This window comes from Prionailurus bengalensis, chromosome E1, assembly GCF_016509475.1.
Source record: "Prionailurus bengalensis isolate Pbe53 chromosome E1, Fcat_Pben_1.1_paternal_pri, whole genome shotgun sequence".
Lineage (NCBI taxonomy): Eukaryota > Metazoa > Chordata > Mammalia > Carnivora > Felidae > Prionailurus > Prionailurus bengalensis.
This window is the reverse complement of record NC_057347.1, coordinates 42,048,978-42,072,593: the sequence shown is the minus strand read 5'-3', so window position 1 is coordinate 42,072,593 and position 23,616 is coordinate 42,048,978. Positions and strand designations below refer to the sequence as shown.

The following is a 23,616-nucleotide window of genomic DNA, read 5'->3' as shown; positions in this document are numbered from 1 at the left end:
ATCTTTTAAAAAGAAATCTCATGACCTCTGTACTAGCAACTTGCATGACTCTACAAGGCCTGGCCCCTGCTTCCCATCTCCCACCTTCGCTCACCCACAATGATCCAGCCAAGTGTTCTCTTTTGTTCTTCAAACATGCCTACCACAGGGCGTTTGTACTTGGTTCTTTCTGCCCCAGATGCCAATCCCTCAACTCTACACATAGCTGGTTTTCTTAACCCTCAGGCTTCAGATTAAATGTCACCTCACAGACAGGCCTTCCCTAACAACCCTTGCTGGTGAGGCCTCCTCCTCCATCTTGTTTCTACTGTTTGTTTGTTTCTTGTCTATCTCCCCAAGTAAAAGACACTTAACACCTTATCTGCTTGTCCATTACAGTAATCCCAGCACCTTTTAAAGTGCCCTGGCACACAAACTTGACACTCAAGAAACATTTGTCGAATGAGAGACAAAGTATGGCTGACAAGGCCCTGGCAGATCTGTTGCCCCTGCTGCCTGTTGCCTCTGCACCAACCCCAGCTATGCCAGCCATTCAGGTCTCTCCTCCAGGGCCGGTACCCATTCTGCCTAAACACATAACCATTCCCTCTGCCCCCATGTTCCTCGTCACCTCACTGTGTAGTTAATTCAGGGGTCCCCTTAAAAGATCACTTCTCCCGGGGGGGAGGGGGTCTTCTCTGACCCCTTGACAAAAACATCTTCCTGTCATTTGTCCCCCCCCCCTTTTTTTTTGCTTTTATTTATTTTTGAGAGACAGAGAGAGACAGAGCATGAGTGGGGGAGGGGCAGAGAGAGAGGGAGACACAGAATCGGAAGCAGGCTCCAGGCTCTGAGCTGTCAGCACAGAGCCCGAGGGGAGGCTTGAACCCATGAACCATGAGATCACGACGTGAGCCGAAGTTGGACGCTTCACCGCTTAACCAACTGAGCCACCCACGTGCCCCCAGTTCCTTTTTTTTTTTTTTTTTTTTTTTAATGTTTATTTATTTCTGAGAGAGAGAGAGAGCAAGCAGGGAAGGGGACAGAGAGAGGAGACAGAGGATCTAAAGCGGGCTCCTTGCTGAGAGCGGAGAACCCAAGGCGGGGCTCAAACTCATGAATTGTGAGATCATGACCTGAGCCAGAGTCAGATGCTTAACCAACTGAGCCACCCAAGTGCCCATGCCATTTGTTTCTTCAGCAGCCCGATGCCTTCACAGTCTTGTTTCACCCACATCAGGCTTTGCTGGGGTGTAGACTCTACTAGGATAAAGTCTGTGGGTTTCTCTGGCTTGCTGCCCTAACGCCACGGCCTCACCCACAGCCCAGACCAGCACGGTCCTCAGTATTTGCGGACTGCTTGATGCTACCTGGGGAGACCAGGCATGTTCCCAAAGAGGTCACCGCCACAGAGCAGCCCAGGCCAGGGCCTGGATGAACAGAACCATCCAGTTGTAAAGGAGTTGGTGTGAGGATGGCCACGGGTGGGAAAGTGAGGAAGTATTTAGGTAAACAGAGAGGAGACAGGAAGGCTTCTTGGGCATGTGTAAATTCCTCAGGGCAGATACACTGGGCATATTTAGAGACTAGGAAGCCGATCAGCATCACTGGTGTGGAGAATTCCTGATTCACACTTCGGAGCTTCCTGAAGACTTGGCCTCATTCTTTTGCAAGTTCAATGACCTTCAGAGTCTCCACCAGCTCATCCCACGGCACCTACAACACAAACCAAGTCGAACTTGTCATTCTCCTTATATCCTCGCATCTCCTCCTCAGAGCTTAAAGATGTTTTCAGGGCCTCTTTGTCCTTTACCCCATATACCCCAATTGATAATTATCCACATGCCAGAGTGATTCTACTTAAAATTCAAATCTGGTCACGGGCACCTGGGCGGCGTAGTTGGTTAAGCATTCGATTCCTGGCTTCAGCTCGGGTCATGATCTCGCAGTTTGTGGGTTCGAGGCCCGCACCAGGCTCTCTGCTGTCAGCACAGAGCCCACTTTGGATCCTCTGTCTCCCTCGCTGTCTGTCTCTCCCCTGCTTGTGTTCTCTCTCTCTCTCCTTTCAAAAATAAATAAACATTGAAAAAAAATTAAAAGCTGGTCAAATGAGTCCTTCCCCTTGAGGACTCTTCGTGGCCTATAGGGTTTAAGTCCATATTGCTCAACACACCTTTAGTCCTCTATGGTCTGACCTGCTCACCTCCTGCTGCTTCCCCACTCATTCCTGTGTTCCAGCCAGTCCCCAAACTGAGCCATATTCCTGAAGCTTGTTGTTTAGGATGTCTAGTGCCCCCCTAATCTCCCACTACAAAAAGCTTTTACTGACCAACTCTCTTACATCATTTTATCTCTCTTTCTGGCCACCCCATCTCCTGTGCATCTCTGTTTTTATCAGAGTGTTTGGCAATTATTTTCCTAGTTTTATCTGACAAACTGTGAACTTCTTGAGGAGGCACAACTGTCTTATTTCATCTTTGCATCCCAGCACAGCGCACCGTAAGGATTCTTACAGGGCACGTAAGAATAACAGGTAAGATTTATAAAGCACTTACACTGAGCTAAGAGTTTCACATGCACTGACTTGTCAGTCCTCACGACGACCTAATGAGATAGGCACTATCATTATACCCAGTGACAACAGAGGAAACTGAGGCAACAGAGAGCTCATTTGTCCAAGTTCATTTTTCAAGTCCACAGATTTAAATTCTAATCTGACTCCTGGTCTGAAACACTTAGGATTATTGTCGCAATAAATGTTTGCTGAAGACTAAACAGCCAGTGACGGTCCCAACCAAGTATATGAAGACTTTCCTCGTTTAACCTCATCTTCTAGGGGGGAGAGAGCTGTCAGACACCCGCTCCAAAACTCCAGACCTAGAGAATAACCCAGATTGAAGCGCTAGTCTGGGTATCGGTGCGGCTAGGAAAGGCCCTTTCCTCCAGAAGGTAATGGGGGACTGTGAGAGCCCGCGGATACGGGCACACCCAGGGGAGTAGCACTGGGTCGGGGGAAGGGTCTGGCTAGTGCCGGGCAGGCTGGCTGAGAGGTGGGGGTCCAGCGTGGGTTCCGGAAGCAGGAAAAGCGAGCAGGTGTGGGATCTAAATTAGGCTGAGGGCGGGGAGGGCGCTCCGCTCAGAAGGGCACAGCTCGGCCTCCGCTCTCAGTGGAGGACCCTCATCTCGGGCATTCGTTGGCTCGCAGGCCTGGAGTGGGCTGAGACCCGCCCAGAAACAGGGGAACGGAGGCTCAGACGAGCCCCTTTGGCTCCATAGGTTTTCTGCCCTGAGGTGCTAACAGAGCCCCACTTCAACTCCGGCCTCTTCAGAGAAGTGGCTGCACGCTTCGGGGTAAATGCCGGAGTGGGGGCGCCGGGGCACTACACGGGGCGGGGGCGGGGGGGGGGGGAAGAGCCGGGAGCCCCGAGGGAAGGGCGGGGGAGCCTGGGCCGGAAGGCGTCCCAGGCTCGGCTGGGAGCCGGCGCTCTCTTTCGACGCCACCCGCTGCCCCCGCCCCGGAGCCGGCCGGGACGGCACAACGTCTCCGCCCCCAGCGCACCGCGCACCTCACCTTGAACGTCGCTCCACCCACCGCCATCCTATTGGGCCGACCGGACCGAGGCGAGACGGCGATTGGCCGAGGTGGCTCCAGAAGGCCCCGCCCATCTCCCCGCCCCCGTCCCCGTCCGCCGGTACTTTGGACGGCGGCGTGGCGCCCCTCCTCCCCGCCCGGTCCCCGCCCCCTGGAGCAAATGCTGCCGAGCTGCGGCCGCGGGGCAGATGCACGCGCTCGGGCCCTTCTAGCAGGCGCGAGCAGTCGCTGGGCGCGCGAAAGCGAAAGAAGGAAGAGGAAGGGAGGGCGGGGGCGGGGTGTTGAAGAGGGGCGGGAGGAGGAAGAGGAGGAGGTTGGAGCGCGCTCGCGCTTGGCCTCGCGCCCGCGCGGAGGGAGGGGGAGAGGGGCGCGCGCGCGCACGCTCGCGTTCTCGCTCGCCCCATCCATCCATCCTCCGGTCGCGGCACGCGCGCGCGCTCCGGGCTCGCGCCGCACCCCCCGCCCGGGAGAGGCGGGCTGGAGTGGGGGGCGGGGGGAGGGGCGCGCGGACGGCGCGCGGACTGCGCGCGGGCGGGGTGAGGTGAGGAGGAGGAGGCGGCGACGGGACGAGAAGGGAGGGGAAGGGGCCATGGCCGCCCGGTGAGGCGGCGAGGCGGGGGGGCGGCCCGACCCCCCGGCCCCGGGCCCTGGGCCCCGGGGAGAGGCGAGGACGGACCGACGGACATGGGGCTCCGGAGCAGCCGCCGCCGCCGCCGCCGCCGGAGGACGCGGCCCTGAGAGGCCGCCGGGCCCCGGCGCGGCCCCCCGGGCGGGGTGAGTACGGGACGGAGACGGGGACGGGGGAGGGGCCTGCGGGGGGCGGGGGGCGGGGCCCGAGGCGGGGCTTGGGCCCCCTCCCCCCAGGTCTGGGTCAGCGCCCCTTCCCCTCCCCCCGGGCCGACGCGGAAACGCCCGGCTTCCCCCGGCTTCCCGGCCCGGCCGGGGCCCCCAGCTCTCCCCCTGTCTGGGTCCCCCCTGGGCGGGGCAGGGCCGGCCGGGGAGGGGGCGCGGGGCCTTTGTTAGGGAGCCAGGCCCCAGCCCCCGGGACAATAGAGACACCCTCCCGGACTCCTCTCCCCGGCCGGCTGGGGCTGTCGGCGGGCGGGGAAGGAGAGGGGCCGGGACGCGTCCCACTCTGCCCACTCTCTAGGGGTCGGTCTGTCCCGGACCGGCGCCGGCCTCGGGCGGCTCGGCTCTCCTCCCCCCAGTCGGTATGATGCAGCAGCAGTGCCGCAGGGACGGGGGAAGAGCCGAGGCCCGGCCTCCTACCCTCCCCAGTGCCCCTGGCTCATTTGTCAGTCCCCACCCCACTCTAGGCCGGCAGCTCCTTAAACTCGTACCCACCGTTCAGAGGGGCCCCGGACTGCGGGCGCTGTTTCTGAATCCTTTGGTGGGGATTCCTGGACTTTGGGGCTCTTGGAGAGACTTCCGGGCTGGTCCTGAGGGAGGGAGGGTGGTTATCTAAAAGAAGAGCAGGTAAGGGAGTGCCCACTCCTGGCATGCCATCCCAACCGGGCTCTACCCCCTCTTCTTGCTCATGGGGGCTAGAAATGCTCCTTCGGCTCTAGGTTTCTGTGGGCTCTGCTCCCCTTCCGTGGTCACAGGCTTATTTCAAGGGAAGACAGAGTGGGGTGAAGGTTGTAGGGTTCTAGGGCCGTTCCTACTTCTGGTAGCAGTACCCCCCCAAGTGGACATCCTGGCTGAAAGCAGAGGTGACTCTGAGGAGAGCCTAGGGAAGGGGGGGGGGGTATTTAGGAGTCTGTGCAGTTCTTTGCCACACCCTGTGGGTTTGCTTTGAGGCCTTAGAGTTCCTTCTCCTCCCCCTGCTGCATTGCACCATGGGTATCGAAGAGGGGTTTGAGTTTGGGGGACCTGGGTTGAGCTGCTGCCTCCTATAGACCCAGACACTGACTGGCAGCCGAGTCCAGGGCCTGAGTTCAGTCCTGGGAAAGACTAGGCCGCCTTTGGGTTTCGGGCCCTGCAGGACCATCCGGACTTAGTGAGCCTAGGCCTTGGGGAGGGGTGTATCTTGATGCCAGGATTAAGCTCTGGGCAGTGAGGTGCAGAGGGGAGGTGGCAGTCTTCACAGGTGCCTTGGACTCACACCAGCACCCCCCACCCCCGTGTGTGCAGCCGTGTTGCCGCCCGCTGTGCTATGAGCAGTCAGAGCGCCGTCTCCACAAGAGTTTACAAATGAAAATGGAGGAAATGTCTTTGTCTGGCCTGGATAACAGCAAACTAGAGGTGAGGGCTCCCCCACGTGTGCCTCTAGTTCTTTCTCTTGATGTCTCTACGTCGCTATATCTGGCATTCACACCAAAGAGGAATTTGGGTAGTCAGCCTGGTTCCTTAAAGGGAATAGCCAGCCGAAAAGGTCCAAGGCTCCGGAAGAAGAAAGGACGCGAAGTCAAGATGGGGAAAATGGCAAAGAAAGCATTATTTTTGGCCAGGGCGAATTGGCAGACTTGGTTGATGAGAGAGAGTTGCTCTCAGTCCAGGGGGCTGTGACTCTCCTGACCGCGGATGTTCTCCCCTGGGCCCAGGCCATCGCTCAGGAGATATACGCGGACCTGGTCGAGGATTCTTGTTTGGGATTCTGCTTTGAGGTACACCGGGCTGTCAAGTGTGGCTACTTCTTCCTGGACGACACGGACCCTGATAGCATGAAGGATTTTGGTGAGCTTCAGGGTTGAAGGAGAGCAGTCCGGCCCAGCCCCGGGGGCGCTCGGAGGTCCCTTCTCTGGAAACTGCGCCAGAAGTAGTGCCTGGAGCTCCTGTGAGCTTAGGCAGGGGGGTTCCACGAGGCCACGGGGCCATGGGCGGGAACACGAGGTGAGGGTCCCCTGCCCACCCTGATCGCCACGCCTCTCCTGTCCCCAGAGATCGTGGACCAGCCGGGGTTGGACATCTTTGGACAGGTTTTCAACCAGTGGAAGAGCAAGGAGTGTGTTTGCCCCAATTGCAGCCGCAGCATTGCCGCCTCCCGCTTTGCTCCACATCTGGAGAAGTGCCTGGGAATGGGCCGGAACAGCAGCCGGATCGCCAACCGCCGGTGAGGGCTTCTCCCGCTGCCGGAACCAGAGCTGCGCGTCTTCCGTACCCTGTGCCGTGGTGTAGTCCCTCGGGGGCGTTGGTAGGGCGCAGAGGGTGGCTCGTGCTTGGCCTCCGACGCTGCACTGTACCCGTGAAGTTGGGGGCAGAGAGGTGGCCGCCTTGACCCGTTCTCTCCCCTCCCGTCGGCAGGATTGCCAACAGCAACAATATGAACAAGTCGGAGAGTGACCAAGAGGATAATGACGACATCAATGACAACGACTGGTCGTACGGCTCAGAGAAGAAAGGTGTTTGGGGATCTGGGGGAACTTGGGGGGCATTGGGGTGAGGTGGCAAGTGGGAGTTGGGTCACAAGTTATCTTGAATGAGGAGGAGAGAATGCAGCTTTGTCCTTTTCCGTAGAGGTCCTTAAATTGAGAACTTAAAGTGACCCTGTCCTTTGTCCTTTTGTCCCACACAGCCAAGAAGAGGAAATCAGACAAGGTGAGAGCGGGGGCAAGCATGAGGGAAATTTGGGCGAAGGACAGACACCCTCCCATTTGGGCAGGGAGTCCTCGGGTATTTTGACTCAAGTCTGAGGTCATCGGGTGCCTCTCTGGGTTTCGGGATGAGGGTGTCTGTGGTGGGCAGGAGGGCAGCGGAGGCCCTGGGGGAATGGGGGAGGAGGGAATATGGGTAGATGGGCCTCTTACTGGGGAGGAAGAGTAGGAATTTGAGGATGTTTCTTTGTCAAATCTTTTTTCCTTCCCTGGGTTCTCGGCTCCCCCTTATCGTTACCCTTTCCCCAAAGCTATGGTATCTCCCATTCCAGAACCCCAATTCCCCTCGAAGATCCAAGTCTTTAAAACACAAAAATGGTAAGTGGGTCTTGAACAATGGGAGCGATTCTAGCTGTGTCTCCTGGGACTCATTGCCGGAGGGTGGAGGTGGGGAGCTTAGGGGACAGGGGTATCGAGGGAGGGCCTGTGATCCTTCTGTCACCCCCACTTCCTCTCTGGTTATTTTCAGGGTTCTCTGTCTGTACCTCTGCATCAAACACCCTTCCCCTTCTTTTTTCTTCTTCAGGGGAACTTAGCAATTCGGATCCTTTTAAGGTGAGTAGGTGCTGCCCCTCTTAGGTTCTCTCCCGTTTTTCTTGTTGGGAGTTGGGTGGGATTTGGGCAGGTGGGGTCAGGATGCTGATGGCCCCAAGCACTAGATGGGGTATTTAGGTCTTGGCACGTTTACGTTCTCGCTGGGTCCCAGCCCCTCCCCGATGAGCAGGTGGGGTGGACAGAATCACTGGAGAACTGCTGGGCAGTCCCATGTAGAAAAGGATGAGAGGGATGGGTTCCCTGTCCTCCCCTCCCCCCTCCCTCTTGGGCTGCCCCTTCTCTGACCTGTACCTTTGGTTCTCGCCCAGTATAACAACTCAACTGGGATCAGCTACGAGACCCTGGGGCCGGAGGAGCTGCGTAGCCTGCTCACCACGGTGAGAGACCAGGGGAGGGAAGGCCCTTGGGAGTGGGTCGGAGCCACAGGCGGTGGTCACGTCCCTGGAGGAGGCTGGTGACAGCAGGCAGGGCCATATAGCTCACTCTCTCTGGAATTAGGTTTCCTGGCCAGTGGTGGTCTGGGACTGTCTGTTCTGGACACCCCGGGGCCGTTTCTGCTCGCGCAATCTAGAGTTTGTACAGAAGAGAGTATCTAGTGTCTGGAGTGGGCTCCCCTCCGCCCCTCCTTTCAGCTTCTGTTCCTCTTCCAGCAATGTGGGGTGATTTCTGAACACACCAAGAAGATGTGCACAAGGTGAGCTCAGAACCTAGAAAAGGCGCCCAGGGGCCTCCTGCACACGCATCCTGGGCATGGGGTGGGAGTACCCTTGGACTTCAGCAATGGGGACCCCACTCCTCCCCTCCCTCCTCTAATGGTCAGGCCTTAGGCCACAATCTGGGGGCACTCTGTGTATCCCTCGCCTGTCTATGTCTGTTTGTCCCTCCTCTGTTGAGGGAAGAGGCTTCATCTGAGTTCCTCCTACCCTTCTTCCTGCCTTGTCAGGAGGGTCTGATCAATTCTGTCCTTGCCAGGTCCCTGCGCTGCCCCCAGCACACAGATGAGCAGCGGCGAGCCGTGCGGATTTACTTCCTCGGACCCTCAGCGTAAGTGACCCTCCGAGAAGGGTGGTGGGTTGTGAAAGATGAAGATCGTGATTGGTATCCCTCAAGCCCTTCTTTGGCCCCTTCTCTTTCCAGCGTCCTTCCAGAGGTCGAGAGTTCCCTGGATAACGACAGCTTTGACATGACTGACAGCCAGGCCCTGATCAGCCGGCTTCAGTGGGACGGCTCCTCTGATCTCTCACCCTCTGATTCGGGCTCCTCCAAGACGAGTGAGAATCAGGGATGGGGTCTAGGTAGGTGATACATCTGGGCCCCCTGGTCTCTCTGCCCGAAGCCGAGGACGTGGGGACCCCTGCGTTCTCCTGACCCAGCCCCGCCCTCATCCCGCGTGCCTCTTTCTTCTCAGGTACCAACAGCTCAGAGTCACGGAAAACCAAGAAAAAGAAATCCCATCTGAGCCTGGTAGGGACTGCCTCCAGCCTAGGCTCCAACAAGAAGAAGAAGCCAAAGCCACCGGCACCCCCAACGCCCAGCATCTACGATGACATCAACTGACTTGGGTGCAAGGGATAGCCTTTGGCTGAGCAGAGCCCTCTCTCCCAACCCCCACCCAGGTGGCGAAGCCTGGCAAATGGACGGCTGCTGGGGGTTTGGGCTTGGGAAGCTTGGTGGGCCAGGCAAGCAGAGGATCCAGTTATGCGCCCCTGGGGGGTGTCAGGGTCCTCTGCGATGGAGCACGACCCCTTGGCATGCAGGACTCAGACCTGGACATATTATGCCTTGGACATAAGTTTGGTGGGGAGGCGGTTTTCCTATTTATTCTGTGAGTTACTGGATGTCCAGCTGGGCCAGGGGCCTGACCTGGGCACTGTGCCAGGGCACTGCCTGCCCCCCCACCCCAGGAACTGGACTCAGCCCTGCCGAGGAGCATCGCGGCTACCCGGGAGGCTGTGGGCTGGAAGCTGAGCCTGGAGGGGGCCTCCCCCAGCTGCCCTCAGCAATGTGAATGGGTCCGGTGCTTGGAGCTGAGGGGCAGGGCTGGGCGTGTCCTGTCTGTGTGCAGAATCCTATCAAATGCCCCCAATCCCAGGGGTAGGCAGGCACAGCAAGCTGTCTGCTGAGGTGGGTGTCCAGAACTGCCACCGCCTTCCCTGCCCCTCACAGGGGCAGCCCTTTCCCCTCAGTCCCCATGGGCCTCCTTGGCAGCAGGAGCTGTCCTTTTGTTGTTGGGTGCCAGGAAAGGGCCTCCAGCCTCTACAGCTTCACGGAACGGGCAAGGGGAGGGTAGGAAGAGGGAGCTGTGTATCAAAATGACTCCCCCCTACCTTTCCTCCCTGACCCAGGGCTGGTGAGGAGTGGGGCCCCAAGGTGAGAGGGAACGGTGCTGCTTTATTTGAAATGTTTTCTTACCTCATTCCCTGCCCCAGGAAGGGGCCCAGCCTCACCCTCCTGGGGTGGCCCCATGTTCCTCCTGCCTCCCCTGCCCCACTGCCCTAGCAGGGCAGCCCAAGTTCCCGACTGCTGCTTGCTACCCCCCTCTTTCACCTTGACCAGCTTCAGTTCCTCTCTCAATGCTCCTGCCTCCGAAGCCTGCCCTGTTTCCCCTTCCTTAGCCGCTTTTAAGTTATTTATTCTGTACTTGTGGTTTGGGGCTCTGAGGAAAATCCTGACCTTTTACCTCTCCCCCCTTGCTAGGAGTGGGGTGGGAAGAGGCTAGTCTCCGTGCTCTGGGTCGTCAGTGGAGGGGGAAGGGGTGTCATGCCCTCCGGTGGGACTACCCTGCCAGCGCGGCCACCTGCCTGGTCTACATCCTGAAGAGATACACCATCCCGCTTCCATGTGGGCGCCATCACTCCCAGGAGCCGAGCTGGAGGACTGCAGTCTGGGCTGGGAGCAGAGCTGACTGACGACACGGCACGGAGTTGACCCTGAGCTGTGTTCTCTGGCATTTGCTGGATGTGTCCCCTGCCCTCTTCCCAGGAGGAGCCATCCCACATTTGGGTAGCTAGTACCCAGGACTGGTTGGACTGATTTGGGTTAGGGACCCTAGAGGGTTAAGGGAACAACAAGAGCTAGGGCTGCAGTACCCTGTCTGGAACCCCAATCTCCCCTCCCCCCCCCCCCCCCCCCGCCCCGGGGTGGTTCTGATTGTGGCTGACGCCTGGTTACAAATTGGTTTTTAACCCACGAATTGTGATTATTTTTTAAAAAGCCAAACAAATTTTGGCAGGAGTTAGAATAAATCCTAGGGCCTGGGCTCCTCTGTTCTTGACCCTCTGTAGCCTTCTCCCTCTAAGGGGAAGCCAGAGGGGAAGGAGGATTTCAGCCAGCCTCCAGCCTGCTTCCAAATGAAGTCTTGGGAGTGGGTTGAAGGTGAAGGGAGGAAGGCCACAGGCCACTCTCCCTTCTGAGAGGCAGCTGCAGCTCAGGCCCTACCATACCCTTTCCCCTCTGGCCTCTCCCTTTCCCCCTTCTGGTTGGAGGAGGGAGAAGTGGGAAGTAGTTTGGGAACTGGTTTGTCCACATCCACTTCCCCATTGTTCCTTGGCCCGCCCTCAGGGCAGAGCCCCCTGCCCAAGCTGGGTAAGAGATGGGCTTGGTCCAGCAGGGACCCTGAGGGAGCAAACCCTTTTCCTTCCGGGGAGAGTGTGCCCCCCCTACCATGTAGTTGAACAGGGGCTAGGAGCTCCCCACTCCCCTCCCTCTAACAGCAGGCTGTGTGGGTTTCAATTCCCATCCTTCCCACCCCGGCTAGGTGTCGTCCACCCTGTATCCTATCATGTGTCTGAGTGTGTGTGGGGGGGGTTCTGTACTAATTTCCATGGCCGGTGGCTTTTCCTTCCATGCATCACTCCCCCCCGCATGCCCAGGGGCCACCCGCCTGGCATTACCGCATGCTGGGGTCATTGGGGGAGGGGGGTGGGGCTCACGCTGTCCTGTGGTCTTGAGATTTTTATTTTTGCATATGTAATCCATCCTGTACAGGTAGCTAACTTTGTAAACGCTGTGTATTTCCCCCGCCCCCATGGCTGCTGGTGTAAATAAACTGCATTTCCCATTGGTAGCCCAGCCTATCCACCCTCATTACCATGTTGATGGGGACAGAGCAAAGCCATTTTCTCTTAATGTCACAGAAAGAGGCTCCACAGCCACAAAACGGAACTTTATTTAGTCACAGACACTGACCCTCCATCCATGAGCCCCAGAGGCAAGGGCCTGGGGCCCAGGGCTCCATACCCAGAGCTCGTCCTTGGAGCTGGGCAGGGTAGGACACTGGCTGAGGGCCAGAGCTGTCTCTTGCTTACAGCCTTAGGCCTAGGGTAGCAGCAGCTGTGGCTTGGCCTCTCCCAATGCTGGGGGCTTGGCTTTGTGCCGCACTCCCCTTCCTGACTGAGCTCTATAAAGGACTATTAAAAAAAAAAAAAAATACAAGCAAAGTGCTTTGAAAAAGGGGAGAACACTGGAAACTATCCAGAACACAGAGAACACCCTATTCCTGCTACAGGGGTGGAGGGAGAAGGTAGAGGCGGCTAGGTGCCTACAGGGGAAGCGGACACAACCTTCATTCCTGCTGTGTGACTTTAGTCTCAAAAGATGGATATTCCCTTAAGAAACAGAAAAATTCTCCAGGCTCCCTACAGAAGTATGCTGGGGCCATGCTGAGCTGCCCTGGCAGGCAGCCCTGGGTACTGAGGAGCAGACATGCAAGACAATGGAAAGAGCTAGGGCCACAGCTGGGAGGGAATCCTCCGAGCCCCGGCTGCCCACTGAGCTAGACCGCCAGCTCAGCTCTGAATTTCTGGACCCTAAAAGTGAAAGAAGATGACGTCCTCGTTTTCTACCTGAGTTGTGCTTGCACAGAGGGGACGTCTGTACCCTCGTGGACGTGAAGGGGAGGCCCTGTACCTGCCTCCTATGTCCTAAGGAGGAGGACCCACCACATCCTTTCCACCCCTCCCTCCCAAGCCCTTGGGCCCAGCTCTGGCCAGGAAAGGGGGGAGGCCATAAAGAAGGAAGACCATGCCTTTCATTTTCTCCCTATATCCTTATCGTCCGTACATCCCAAATACTAGGAAGCTGAAAAAGACGGTGACCCCCACCAGGGAGACGGTGGCAGGTGCTGTGAAGAACTGGCGGTAATTGATACGGAAGTACCAGACCACACCCAACAGCACCACAAACACGGGCACCATGAGGCTGCCCACACTGACGCCAAGGCTGGGGGGTTCAGTGGCCGAAGAGGGGGCCAAGGATGCTGAGGGGCCTGGAACAGCTGACCCTGGGGGGGAGCGGTGGCAGTGAATCACACAGTTGTCGGTAATGTTCAGAGAACGCAGTGTGCGGGCTGGGTCCTGCAGCAGACGGCCCTGGTAGATCAGTTTCATCTGGCTCTCTTGTCCAGGGAAGTATTTACTGTAGGGATGAAAGAGGCAGAAGGAAACACAGAAGGCGAGGAATGAGAAGGCAAACAGGCCTGGACTGACAAAGCAGCGCAATGAGGGGAAAAGCCAAAGGGTGAGTTTCTAAGAAGCATCCTACGCAATCCTAGTGGGGGCTGGACGGACCTGACCCATCCCTGCTGCTCCCATGTGGACACCAGCCTCCTCCCAGGTGACCAAGGGCTGAGGGCACGGGCTACGAGAAGCCTCCCGCTCTCCAGGCCACTCACCTCTTCAGGGCACCCACAGTATCCTCCGGCCTGGCCACAGCCAGCTCCTCGGTGTCATTGAGGAATTTGAGCCGCACATTGATGAGGCCGGGGCTGGGGGGGAGGCAGCTGCCATCCTCAGGTCTCAGGGGGGCCTCTGGACTGCTGCCTTCTGGGCCCGCTTGTCTTTTGGTCAGGCCTTGGATGTCAAGCAGATGCTCAAGGCTCGGCTCAACGCCACCCCCGGCTCCGGGCTCCCCTGTGGGGTCTCCCCCACCTTCGCCAGCCTCTTCAGCCTTCTCGTCATTACCCTCTGATGGATGGGGAAGTTCAGTGGGCTCTGGGGTGCCTTGGCCCGCTACTAGATGGTCCACGTGTCCCAGGTGGAGGACGGATGTGTCGCCAGCTGACACAATGGTGCCCAGGAGCTGGTTGCTACCGCTGTCTGCTACGTAGGTAGAGAGCCAAGCTAGGACCAAGGCTAGAATCAGCACCACCACACCTGCCACCACAGTCACCTCATTACCCACACCCTCAATGAGGGTGACATCAGAGAGCTCCATGGCCTGGCTGCTGACTGGGTCGACACTGCAGGAACAAAGGGGGATAGCATAAGCAGGGTACGTGGGGTTGCAGCCAGGTCCCTAGCTTGTTTACGTTTTAACTGAGCCAGCCCTGAAAGAAAATGGGAGTTCGGCTCCCCATAGAAGGGGGAACAAATCTTCCTACCTCCGGACCCCCAACCTAAAGCTAAGGACTTCCCTTTTGTCTCCAATGTGAAACACTAGTTTTCGGGATCCACACCTTCCCTCTCTCACATTTCAACCTCCCGAGAGCATGGATCATCAGGAAAACCTCAGGACTTTGTTGCTGCTGCTCCTGCAACTCGTCGTTGTTTTTTTGGTAGGCGGGGGAAAACATTTGCCTCTTTGAGCCCTGAGTTTCTCTAGGATTTCTATCACTTGGTCCAGCAACTATGCCCCCCACCCCCCACCCCGAGAAGCCTCCAAGGAGGCTTCAGAGAGACCAAAGAGCCTGAAATATTTCATTCTAGGGCCTTCTGGAAACACAGTGCGGCCACTCTCGCCAGATTGTCTCATTTGAACCCTACCTCGTTCGTGGTCACCTATTCAGGTGCAGGTGTCAAGAACCAAAAAAACATTTTTTCACCAGCAGCAGAGTCACAGACCACCCCAAGGGGACAACTGTGTAGGGCCCATCAGCAAACATTATGCAGCAGGCACTGTGTCTCCCGCCTCTGAAACACTTCCGGCGAGCCCTAGGGAGCGAAGGAGGACGGACACCAGAAACACCACCCTTCTGGGTCATCGTAGGCTCACGACTGCAAAGCCACTACCTAGGTGGAAATGACTTGGAAGCGATTCCAAAATAGCTCGCACAATCCATACCTGTATCTCTTCTCGCACCGTGCAGTTTCTCCCTTGGTAGTTGCTTAGAAAGGCAGGAAAGCCTTTCTTTTGCTCCTTAGAGGACCTACTCTTTCAACCTTGGAGAGTGTGCTGTTTTCACAGCTGTCCCGGGCAAATCCGATCGGATGATTATCATGAATAAACTATTCTCACGATACCTATAACATTTCATTACACTCATCTACTTGTCCATCTCTCCCTACTAGACTTCTGGATGACAAGTATTTTTCTCTGTACCCCAGTGCCTTAGCACGATGCCATAGAAACTGCTCAAAGAATATGTGCGTGACATGTCAACATCTGAATAGCTTCCACATCCTTATTTAGAACCTGGGCCCTGGAGTGAAAACAAAAACAGAACACTAATTACGATCCTGCTCTTGCCTCTTACTAGCTCTGTAACCTCGGACAACTTTCTCAGAGCCTCAGCTTTCTCTTCAGTAAAATGGGGTTAAAAATAGCACCTACCTCATAAGGTTGTTTTGACGGTGACGGGAAATCATCGAAGCAAGATACCTAGCACAGGGTCTGGCACATGGCAACGGTTCAATAAATAAACGGTGGCAGTTACTTCTCGCTCCCCAGACTAGCCCCTGATGGTAGTAAGAAGGTTAATGTCACCAACCCTGATTTACAGAAAAGGAAACTGCGGCGAAGAGAAGCGAAAACGACTGGCACAGGCACAGGGAACTTTCGGGGGCAGGGGCCAGGCAGGACCCCAGGTCTCCGGCCTCAGAGGCCTCTGCTCTCTCCTCAGCCTGTGAGCGACACTGACGGCGCGGTGAGGAGGGGTCCCGACCCCGCGTTTTCTGAGGCGCAGGCTCCGCGTTGGGCGGTCCTATTCCCGCGGCGCCGGAGAGAAGTCCGTGGGCCCACCTGAGCCGAAAGGCTGCCCGGTCCCTGGCCAGCAAGCTCAGTTCTCCCAGCCCGTAAGGGGTAGAGTCGGAAGAGGGGGTCACAAACCATCCACACCCCTCAAACTTCGGGGCGGGGCTGAGGGCCTGGGGGCGGGGCTTGAGTACGCGGGGAGTCATGGGAAATTAAAGGGGGATTGGACCAGTACGGTGCCTGGATAGGGAAGGAGATCCTCACCAGAAAGGGCCAGACCAAGTGTCTTGACTTCGCCAGGAAGGCCCATGGACTCACCTTTCCGTAGGGGCCGGGGGAGGGGCTGGCTCTCCCCGATTCTGTCCAGGGTCCGGTTTCTTCCGGCTTCTCCCGGAAGCTGTTTGAACCAGAGAAGGAAGTCCCGCCTCCGCGCTTTGCACTGATGACGTAAATCTACGTAAGGCGGGCTGACGTAAATGTATTCTTTAAATAAAAGGGACAGGTTTCTCAGCGGAAGGAGGGGCGGAGTCACTGTTGGCGGGATCGTCGCCCTCCCGGGGCGGGGCCACACTCACTGGGAGGGGCCTAAGGAGCCCATGGGTGGGGGGCGGGGCCAGATGGGATTGGGGGAGGTGCTTGGGGGAGGGCGTGGCTTCGCGTCTGGAAAACTGAGGCGGGCTGGCACAGCTGGGCAGAACGTGAGCGGCGCTTCCCTTGTCCCAGCCTGTTCTTCCGGTCTTGTTCCCAGCCTCCCGGGCTGATTGGATTTAATACTGCTCTGTCCTGTGCACTGAGTTCCTGGTTAGCGGGATCAGTGAGGACTGACCTCCAAAAGTTCAACTCAGGCTAGTCTAGAGACAGACAGGAGGCAATTTAGTCACCGGCCGGCTGCTCCAAGAATGTGGCCCCAGGTAGCGTGGGACCTTGGTGAATGAGGCGAGAAAGCATTTCAAAGAAGGCACAGATTCAGCGCAGGCTTCAGGCGCAAGAAAAGGAGCACAGAAAAAGACAGGGGGGAAAAAGGTTCATCTCCCAAGAACTTATCCGGATTTTTGCAATTAAAATTCTTTCATGGGGCGCCTGGGTGGCTCAGTCCGTTGGGCGTCGAACTTCGGCTCAGGTCATGATCTCGCAGTCCGTGAGTTCCAACCCCTCATCCATCCGGCTCTGCGCTGACGACTCAGAGCCTGGAGCCTGCTTCGAATTCTGTCTCCCTCTCCCTCTGCCCCTCCCTCGCTCGCTCACACTCTGCCTCTCTCTCTCTCTCTCTCTCTCTCTCTCTCCCAAAAATAAAATTCTTTCGGGGGTGCCTGGCTGGCTCAGTTGGGGGTGTGAGTTTGAGCCCCACATTGGACATAGAGATTATTTAAAAAAATTTTTTTTTTCCAAAAGACATGCTAGGATTTTTGTTGTTTTCTGGTGAACTATTGAATGAAGTATAAAAAAGGCAGACAGGGGTAAACTTATAAGCGAAGAGCTGGTGGTTTTCACCAATTGAATACCAGTGGAACCCACACTCAGATAAAAACATAGCAAATGACCCCATAACCCCTCTTCATGTCCTTTTCCAGCCACTGACTTCTGTCACCATAGATTAGTTTTCTCTGGTTTTGTACTTTGTATAAATGGAAGCAAACCATCTAGCTTTTTTCCCCCAAGCCTTATTGTGAAATACACATAAATTTACCGTTTTGACCACATAATTTATTTATTTACTTACTGGTTGATTTATGTTTTAGAGAGAGAGCATGCGCAAGTGAGGGAGAGGGGCAGAAGGAGAGAGAATCTTAAGCAGGCTCCACACTCAGCATGGAGCCTGATGTGGGGCTCAACCCCACAACCCTGGGATCATGACCTGAGCTGCAACCAAGAGTCGGATGCTCAACTGACTGAGCCATCTAGGTGCCCCTATTTTATTTATGTAAGTAATCTCTACACCCAACCTGAGGCTCAAACTCATGACCGCGATCAAGATCAAGAGTCACATGCTTTACCACCTGAGCCAGCCAGGCGCCCCCACTTTAACCATTTTAAGTGGCTAAGTCAGTGGCATTAAGGACATTCCTAATGTCATGCACACATCACCACTATCCATTTCCTATACCCATGCCTCCTTCCCACCTCTATTATACTTTCTATGAATTTTCCTATTCCAGGTATCTCATATAAGTGGAATCGTACAATATTTGTCTTTTTTGTATCCGGCTTATTTCACTTAACCGTGTTTTCAGGGCTCATCCATGTTGTAGACTCTACCAAAATGTCATTCCTTTTTCAGGCTGAATAATATTGCATCGTATGTATATAGCACATTTTCTTCATCCGTTAATCTGTTAATGGACACTTGTGTTGTTTCCACCTTGTGGCTATTGTGAATAGTGCTGCCACGCACATTGATGTACGAGTTATCTATTTGAGTCCCTGCTTTCAATTCTTTGGTCTGGCTTCTTTTGATCAACAGTACGTTTGTGAAATGCAAGGTATTTAAAAAAAATTTGTTTTTACGTTTATTTATTTTTTGAGAGACACAGAGAGACAGAGCACACGTTGGGGAGGGGCAGAGAGACAAGGAGACACAGAATCCGAAGCAGGCTCCAGGCTCCGAGCTGTCAGCACAGAGCCCGACGCGGGGCTCGAACCCCCAAACCGCTAGATCATGACCTAAGCCGAAGTCAGACGCTTAACCGACGGAGCCACCCAGGGCCCCAGCAAGGGATTTTTTTTTTAATGTTTATTTATTTTTGAAAGAGAGGGAGAGCACAAGTGGGGGAGGGGCAAAAAGAGAGAGAGGGAGACACAGGATCATAAGCAGTCTCCAGTTTCTGAGCGGTCATCCCAGAGCCTGTCACAGGGCTCGAACGCGTGAACCGTGAGATCATGACCTGAACAGAAGTCGGTCACTTAACCGGCTGAGCCACCCAGGTGCCCCTGAAAGGTAAGGTATTGTTTTAATGTCTGCATATGTGTATTTTGGGGGGTTAAAATTTAGTGTTTTTATTTTGAAGAATGCTGGAGGGGCAGGGCATCATAATATAGCTACACGGAGTTTTGAAGAGTGAATAGAGATTTATCAAGCAAAGTTCCAAAGAGAGAGAGTAGCAAGTTCAAGGGCTCTCAAGAAATACTTGAGGGAACGAATAAGCCAATGAGCTGAACCACTATTAGCGCTTTTGAGAGTTTATTATGTGCCAGGTACTGTGCTAAGTACTTCATATACATTATCTTATGGAGCCAAATCAAATAGCTCTTATTATACACATTTTATAGGTTTGGGAACTGAGGCTCACAGCGAATAAATAATTGTCCACATGAGGCCATTTGTGCTGTAGCTAAAGTCATCCAGTGCCTGTGCTCGAGCTGTCTCTCTCTTTCTCTCTCTCTCTGTCAGTGTGATCTTATTGTCAGTATTTGGTCCCTTCCTTTTATCATTAATTGTATACCATGAAGCGTCTCCTATGTCACCGAATATTTTTATAGCATCATAGCATAGCTTTAAATAGCTGTTCAACAGTATTATCTTCCATGTTGCACCGTAATCTTTTTTCATGTTTATTTGTTTTTGAGAGAGAGAGAGAGAGAGCATGAGCAGGGGAGGGCAGAGAGAGACAGAGACAGAGACAGAGAATCCGAAGCAGGCTCCAGGCTCCGAGCTGTCAGCACAGAGACCAACGCAGGGCTTGAATCCACAAGCCGTGAGATCATGACCTGGGCCAAAGTTGGACGCTTAACCGAGTCTCAATAAAAATTTTTGTGTGTCTTTGATGACAGATTTTTGTACACATCCATGATTTTTTCCCTAGGATAAATTCCTAAAAATGGAATTGCTGGATCGAAGGGTGTTCACATTATCAAGGTGTTTGATACATGCCCTCTAGCAGGTTGTACCTATTTCCATTCCTATAGCAGCGTGAGTGGCACCCACTACTGTTTCCTTCCCCCAAAACAGGGTGGAGGCTAGAGAGAACGGGGATTAATGGGGGGAGGTGCTGAGAATCCTGATACAAGATCCTACAAGGAGGAAAGAGCAGAGGGAAAGGGGGAAGTGAAAATCAAGGCCATCTGAGAAGGGAATACTTGACTGAGCTGTGACCTCTGAAGCCCAGGAGGGTGGAGCCAGTGGCCAGGGCTGCCCTGCAGAGGAGGCTGGAAATCCGGCTTTTTGACTGCCCCAGCTATCTGACTAATCCATCTGGGGACTAGGCACAAACACTCTCGTGTTTCGTAAGCTGCATGGACCGACTTCTGCCAGGACGCTTATCACACTGTATTGTCGTTTTTTAATTTTTTTGTTTTACCAAATTCCTTAAAGGGAGGAGCTGTGGTTTTCGTGTCTTATTTATTTATTTATTTATTTATTTATTTATTTTTACTCCACTATCCCCCCAATCGATTCCGATGCCTGCCTACAGGAGTTATTTGGTCAAGATACATTCAATGAATGATGGTTGGATTCGGAGAAGCTGGAGGGAAGAGATGGGGAATTTGAGAGAGTTCTCTTCTCTGCTGGCCAGAGGTGAAGTCCTAAGACGGCCGTGGCAGGGAAGAAAATGGATGGAACAGAAGAGGAAGAAGGATTGGCTAGGGGTGAGGTAGACTTGGAATGCTCAGCTGCTGGGATGAAGGGTTGATAAAAGTGGAGGTTGGGCATAATGTATAGAATTGTAGAATCACTATGTTGTATACGCGAAACTAACGTAACGTTGTATGTCAACCATACTTCAAGAATACAAAAAAATTTTTTAAAGTTTATTTATATTTGAGAGAGAGAGAGAGAGAGCAAGCAGGGGAGGGGCAGAGAAAGAGGGAAAGAGAGAGAATCTCGAGTAGGCTCTGTGCTCCTTGTGCAGAGCCCTGAGAGCCCAACACGGATGCTTAACCGACTGAGCCACCCAGGCGCCCCCAGAAGTAGACATTTTTTATGTTTATTTATTTTTGAGAGGGGAGGGGAGAGAACAAGTAGGGGAGGGGCAGAGAGAGAAGGGAACAGAAGATCTGAAGCAGGCTCTGCGCTGACAGTAGAGCCCGATGCGGGGCTCGAACTCTCAAACAACGAGATCATGACCTGAGCTGAAGTCAGACGCTTAACCCACCGAGCCACCTAGGTGCCCCTAAACATTTTTTTAAAAGAGAAAAAAGAGGGGCGCCTGGGTGGCTCAGTCGGTTAAGTATCCGACTTCGGCTCAGGTCATGATCTTGCGGTTCGTGAGTTCAAGCCCTGCGTCGGGTTCTGTGCTGACAGCTCAGAGCCTAGAGCCTGTTTCAGATTCTGTGTCTCCCTCTCTTGCTCTGACCCTCCCCCTTCATGTTCTGTCTCTCTCTGTCTCAAAAATAAATAAACATTAAAAAAAAATTTTTTTTTTAAAGAGAAAAAAGAAACCGGGGAGGTTGAGTCTAGCAAAGGATGCATTTTATGAATGTGGAGAGGAAAGGACAAGAAACAGTTAAGAGTGTTTTGAAAGGGGCTTTCCGGGGCACCTGGATTGGAATGTGTACAGTTAAGTCTGTTTTACTAAAACTGCTCCTTCCCCAAGCACTCTGTGTCGTTCATCCATGTTTGCCAATCTGATAGAGAGAGGCGTGTCTGTTCCTTTGATTTCCTTCATTGGCTTACTAGAGAGTTTTCCATTTTTCGTATTTCTTCAATCACTTTGTAAATTGATTGTTCAGGCCTTTTGTGTTTTCTTCCCTTAAGAAACTTTTAATTTCACAAGAATCCATGGGTACCTGTTTCTAAAAAATTCAAATATGAAAAAAAAAACAAAACTTAAAAAAAAAAACCCCCCACATAGTGGCAGGGTGCCTGGCTGGCTCAGTCATACAGCATGAGACTCTTGATCTCAGGGTTGTGAGTTCAAGTCCCACACTAGGCGTGAAATACAGACCGTGAAATGCCCCACTGTCACAGTCCTTCTCCCCTCCCAGGGGAGACTTTTTGGGCACCTGCCTCTGGGCCTTTCTCTCTTCATCTGCGATCGTGCGGTCTGGTTTTGTTTGTTTGCTGGACGTATCGCATTCCGACCTATTTTTTTCTCTTCGACAACGGCCTTGAAAATCTTTCCAAGGTAATACCTCGTGCTGGTCACGTGGAAGCCCTCCCCAGTTCTTTCCTGCTGGAGGGACTACCCTTTGTAAGGGCCGCGTTGTACGCCAGAGTATGGATTTATTCACTATTTCCCGCTTCGTTGTGTCCTCCTTGCGCGCAGTGCTGGGGCGAACGTTCCCACGTGTGCCAGCCTTTTGTGTAACTGGGGAGCAGTGCTTAAGGGTGCCGCTAAATCGCCCACCAGAAAGGCAGTTTCCCTTCCCACCAACAGGATGAGCAAAAAGTTCCATCTTCCTGGGCACTGTGCGTTATCAGTCTTTACCAATTAATTCCCTCAACCTGGTGGGCGAATAATATCTTATTATTGTTTCAGTTTGCATTTTCCTGATTGCTGGCGAGGTTGAGCGTCGCCATTCATGGATTCGACAGATATTGGAGGGTCCACTCTCCGCAAAGCCCTGCACAGGCACCCAGTCACCAGTGGTGAATAAACCAGATACTGTTCCTGGGGCGCGCGGGGGCTCAGTCAGTTAATCGTCCAACTTTGGCTCAGGTCATGATCTCGAAGTTTGTGGGTCCGGGCCCCACGTCGGGCTCTGTGCTGACAGCTCAGAGCTTTGGATACTGTCTGTCTCTCTCTCTGCCCTTCCCCCGTTCTGTCGCTCTCTCAAAAATAAACATTAAAGGGGCGCCTGGGTGGCGCAGTCGGTTAAGCGTCTGACTTCAGCCAGGTCACGATCTCACAGTCCGTGAGTTCGAGCCCCGCGTCGGGCTCTGGGCTGATGGCTCAGAGCCTGGAGCCTGCTTCGGATTCTGTGTCTCCCTCTCTCTCTGCCCCTCCCCTGTTCATGCTCTGTCTCTCTCTGTCCCAAAAATAAATAAACATTGAAAAAAAAATTAAAAAAAAAAAACAAAACATTAAAAACAAACAAAAAACCCAGATACTGTTCCTATCCTCACAGATGAAGGAAGTGAAATCTTTTAGTTGCAGATTTTCCCCCCAATATTTTGTCTTTTTTTAAAAAGTTTATTTATTTTGAGGGGGGAGGGGCAGAGAGAGAGGAAGAGAGAGACTCCCAAGCAGGCTCCATGCTACCAGTGGGGCTTGAACACATGAACTGCAAGATCACGACCTGAGCCCAAATCAAGAGTCAGACGCTCAACCATTTGAGCCACCCAGGCACCCCCCAATATTTTGTCATTTACTTGTGCTTATGATCTGGTGGTTTTATAACCAAATAAAAACATTTTTTTTTCTGTATCCAATCTGTTAATCTTTTATGCTTTCACCCTGGAAGATCTTCTCCTACCCCAAAATAACATACATAATCTCCTATCTCTTTGGGGGTTTTATTAAGTGGGTATTTTGTCACGGCTGTAAGTAGAACAGAAGAGGCAGAGCTCACTGGGGTCTGCCTGCTGTTAAGGGGTGGGCCCCTCAGCATCCTCCCCTGAGAGCGAGGCTCCCAGCTTGGGCCCAGGACTAGAGAGGATTTCCCTCTCTTCTCTTTGGGTCTGCGAAATTAAGGCAAAACTTTCTTCCAGAAAGGAGAGGCTGCCTCTCTGCATGCCAAGGTACAAAACCGTCCTCGTGTTGGGGGAAGGGAAGATCCTCAGATGCAACTCTCCCCGGAGGAGTGTGGGCCGGGCGACAGCGGCAGGAGGCGGCCCCCAGGACTCCTGACCCATCTCTACCGTGTGACTCCAGGTAGTAATGGCAGGGGACAGCCCAGGTCCCTCAGCAAAAGGACTCTCCTGCGGTGGGTACGACAGGCTCAGGGTCTGGCAGGGGCCTTCTGTTTGTTCTTATACCCTTTTTCCTATCAGAAGAGTAACAGGTGCTCCGTGCAGAAAACTTGGGAACCACGGAAGAGCACAAAGGTGGGGTGAAAGAAATGGAGTGAGGGGGACCTCAGCCACATTTTTTTTTTAAGTTTTTAATGTTT

The 23,616-nt window shown here is 54.1% G+C and overlaps 2 protein-coding genes and 2 long non-coding RNA genes across 12 annotated transcripts; 1 reads left to right on the top strand and 3 right to left on the bottom strand.

Moving 5' to 3' along the window:
* Positions 1-1,139: 1,139 nt before the first annotated feature.
* Positions 1,140-5,028, bottom strand: LOC122485675. Its single transcript, XR_006297912.1, has 3 exons — positions 4,916-5,028; positions 1,867-2,041; positions 1,140-1,695 (listed from the first exon to the last, which is right to left on the bottom strand). It is a non-coding gene; the product is annotated as an uncharacterized LOC122485675 (long non-coding RNA).
* On the top strand, positions 4,141-11,785 carry ATXN7L3 (ataxin 7 like 3). Of its 7 annotated transcripts, none has more exons than XM_043584678.1 (13): positions 4,141-4,345; positions 5,705-5,815; positions 6,115-6,247; positions 6,452-6,623; positions 6,815-6,912; positions 7,086-7,108; positions 7,437-7,482; positions 7,634-7,719; positions 8,028-8,096; positions 8,370-8,413; positions 8,692-8,763; positions 8,857-9,014; positions 9,128-11,785. In XM_043584678.1, the coding sequence occupies exons 2-13, from the start codon at positions 5,765-5,767 to the stop codon at positions 9,274-9,276; spliced, it is 1,101 nt and encodes a 366-aa protein (XP_043440613.1). In that variant the 5' UTR covers positions 4,141-4,345; positions 5,705-5,764; the 3' UTR covers positions 9,277-11,785. The 7 variants fall into 7 exon arrangements, with proteins under 7 accessions (XP_043440613.1, XP_043440611.1, XP_043440616.1 ...); XM_043584676.1 differs by having other exon boundaries at positions 7,416-7,482; XM_043584681.1 differs by having other exon boundaries at positions 4,143-4,345; positions 7,416-7,482; positions 7,691-7,719.
* Positions 11,786-11,869: 84 nt separating this feature from the next.
* TMUB2 (transmembrane and ubiquitin like domain containing 2) lies at positions 11,870-16,070 on the bottom strand. 3 transcript variants are annotated; one of them, XM_043584685.1, is made up of 4 exons: positions 15,946-16,070; positions 15,268-15,392; positions 13,391-13,957; positions 11,870-13,134 (listed from the first exon to the last, which is right to left on the bottom strand). In XM_043584685.1, exons 2-4 carry the CDS (start codon positions 15,300-15,302, stop codon positions 12,768-12,770), a joined length of 969 nt encoding a protein of 322 aa, XP_043440620.1. In that variant the 5' UTR covers positions 15,303-15,392; positions 15,946-16,070; the 3' UTR covers positions 11,870-12,767. The 3 variants fall into 3 exon arrangements, with proteins under 3 accessions (XP_043440620.1, XP_043440621.1, XP_043440619.1); XM_043584686.1 differs by lacking the exon at positions 15,946-16,070 and adding an exon at positions 14,779-15,136 and having other exon boundaries at positions 15,268-15,939; XM_043584684.1 differs by having other exon boundaries at positions 15,268-16,001.
* LOC122485676 lies at positions 11,870-23,549 on the bottom strand. Its single transcript, XR_006297913.1, has 3 exons — positions 23,538-23,549; positions 22,164-22,169; positions 11,870-12,631 (listed from the first exon to the last, which is right to left on the bottom strand). It is a non-coding gene; the product is annotated as an uncharacterized LOC122485676 (long non-coding RNA).
* Positions 23,550-23,616: the final 67 nt, after the last annotated feature.

Coding starts and splice junctions, on each gene's coding strand:
- ATXN7L3 (XM_043584676.1), top strand. CDS start 5,765: ATGAAAATGGAGGAAATGTCTTTGTCTGGCCTGGATAACAGCAAACTA. Junction 5,816..6,114: donor TGGATAACAGCAAACTAGAG/GTGAGGGCTCCC, acceptor CCCTGGGCCCAG/GCCATCGCTCAGGAGATATA. Junction 9,015..9,127: donor GAATCAGGGATGGGGTCTAG/GTAGGTGATACA, acceptor CTTTCTTCTCAG/GTACCAACAGCTCAGAGTCA.
- TMUB2 (XM_043584685.1), bottom strand. CDS start 15,302: ATGATTTCCCGTCACCGTCAAAACAACCTTATGAG. Junction 13,958..15,267: donor CGTCAAAACAACCTTATGAG/GTAGGTGCTATT, acceptor TTGTTCCTGCAG/TGTCGACCCAGTCAGCAGCC. Junction 13,135..13,390: donor ACTGTGGGTGCCCTGAAGAG/GTGAGTGGCCTG, acceptor TCATCCCTACAG/TAAATACTTCCCTGGACAAG.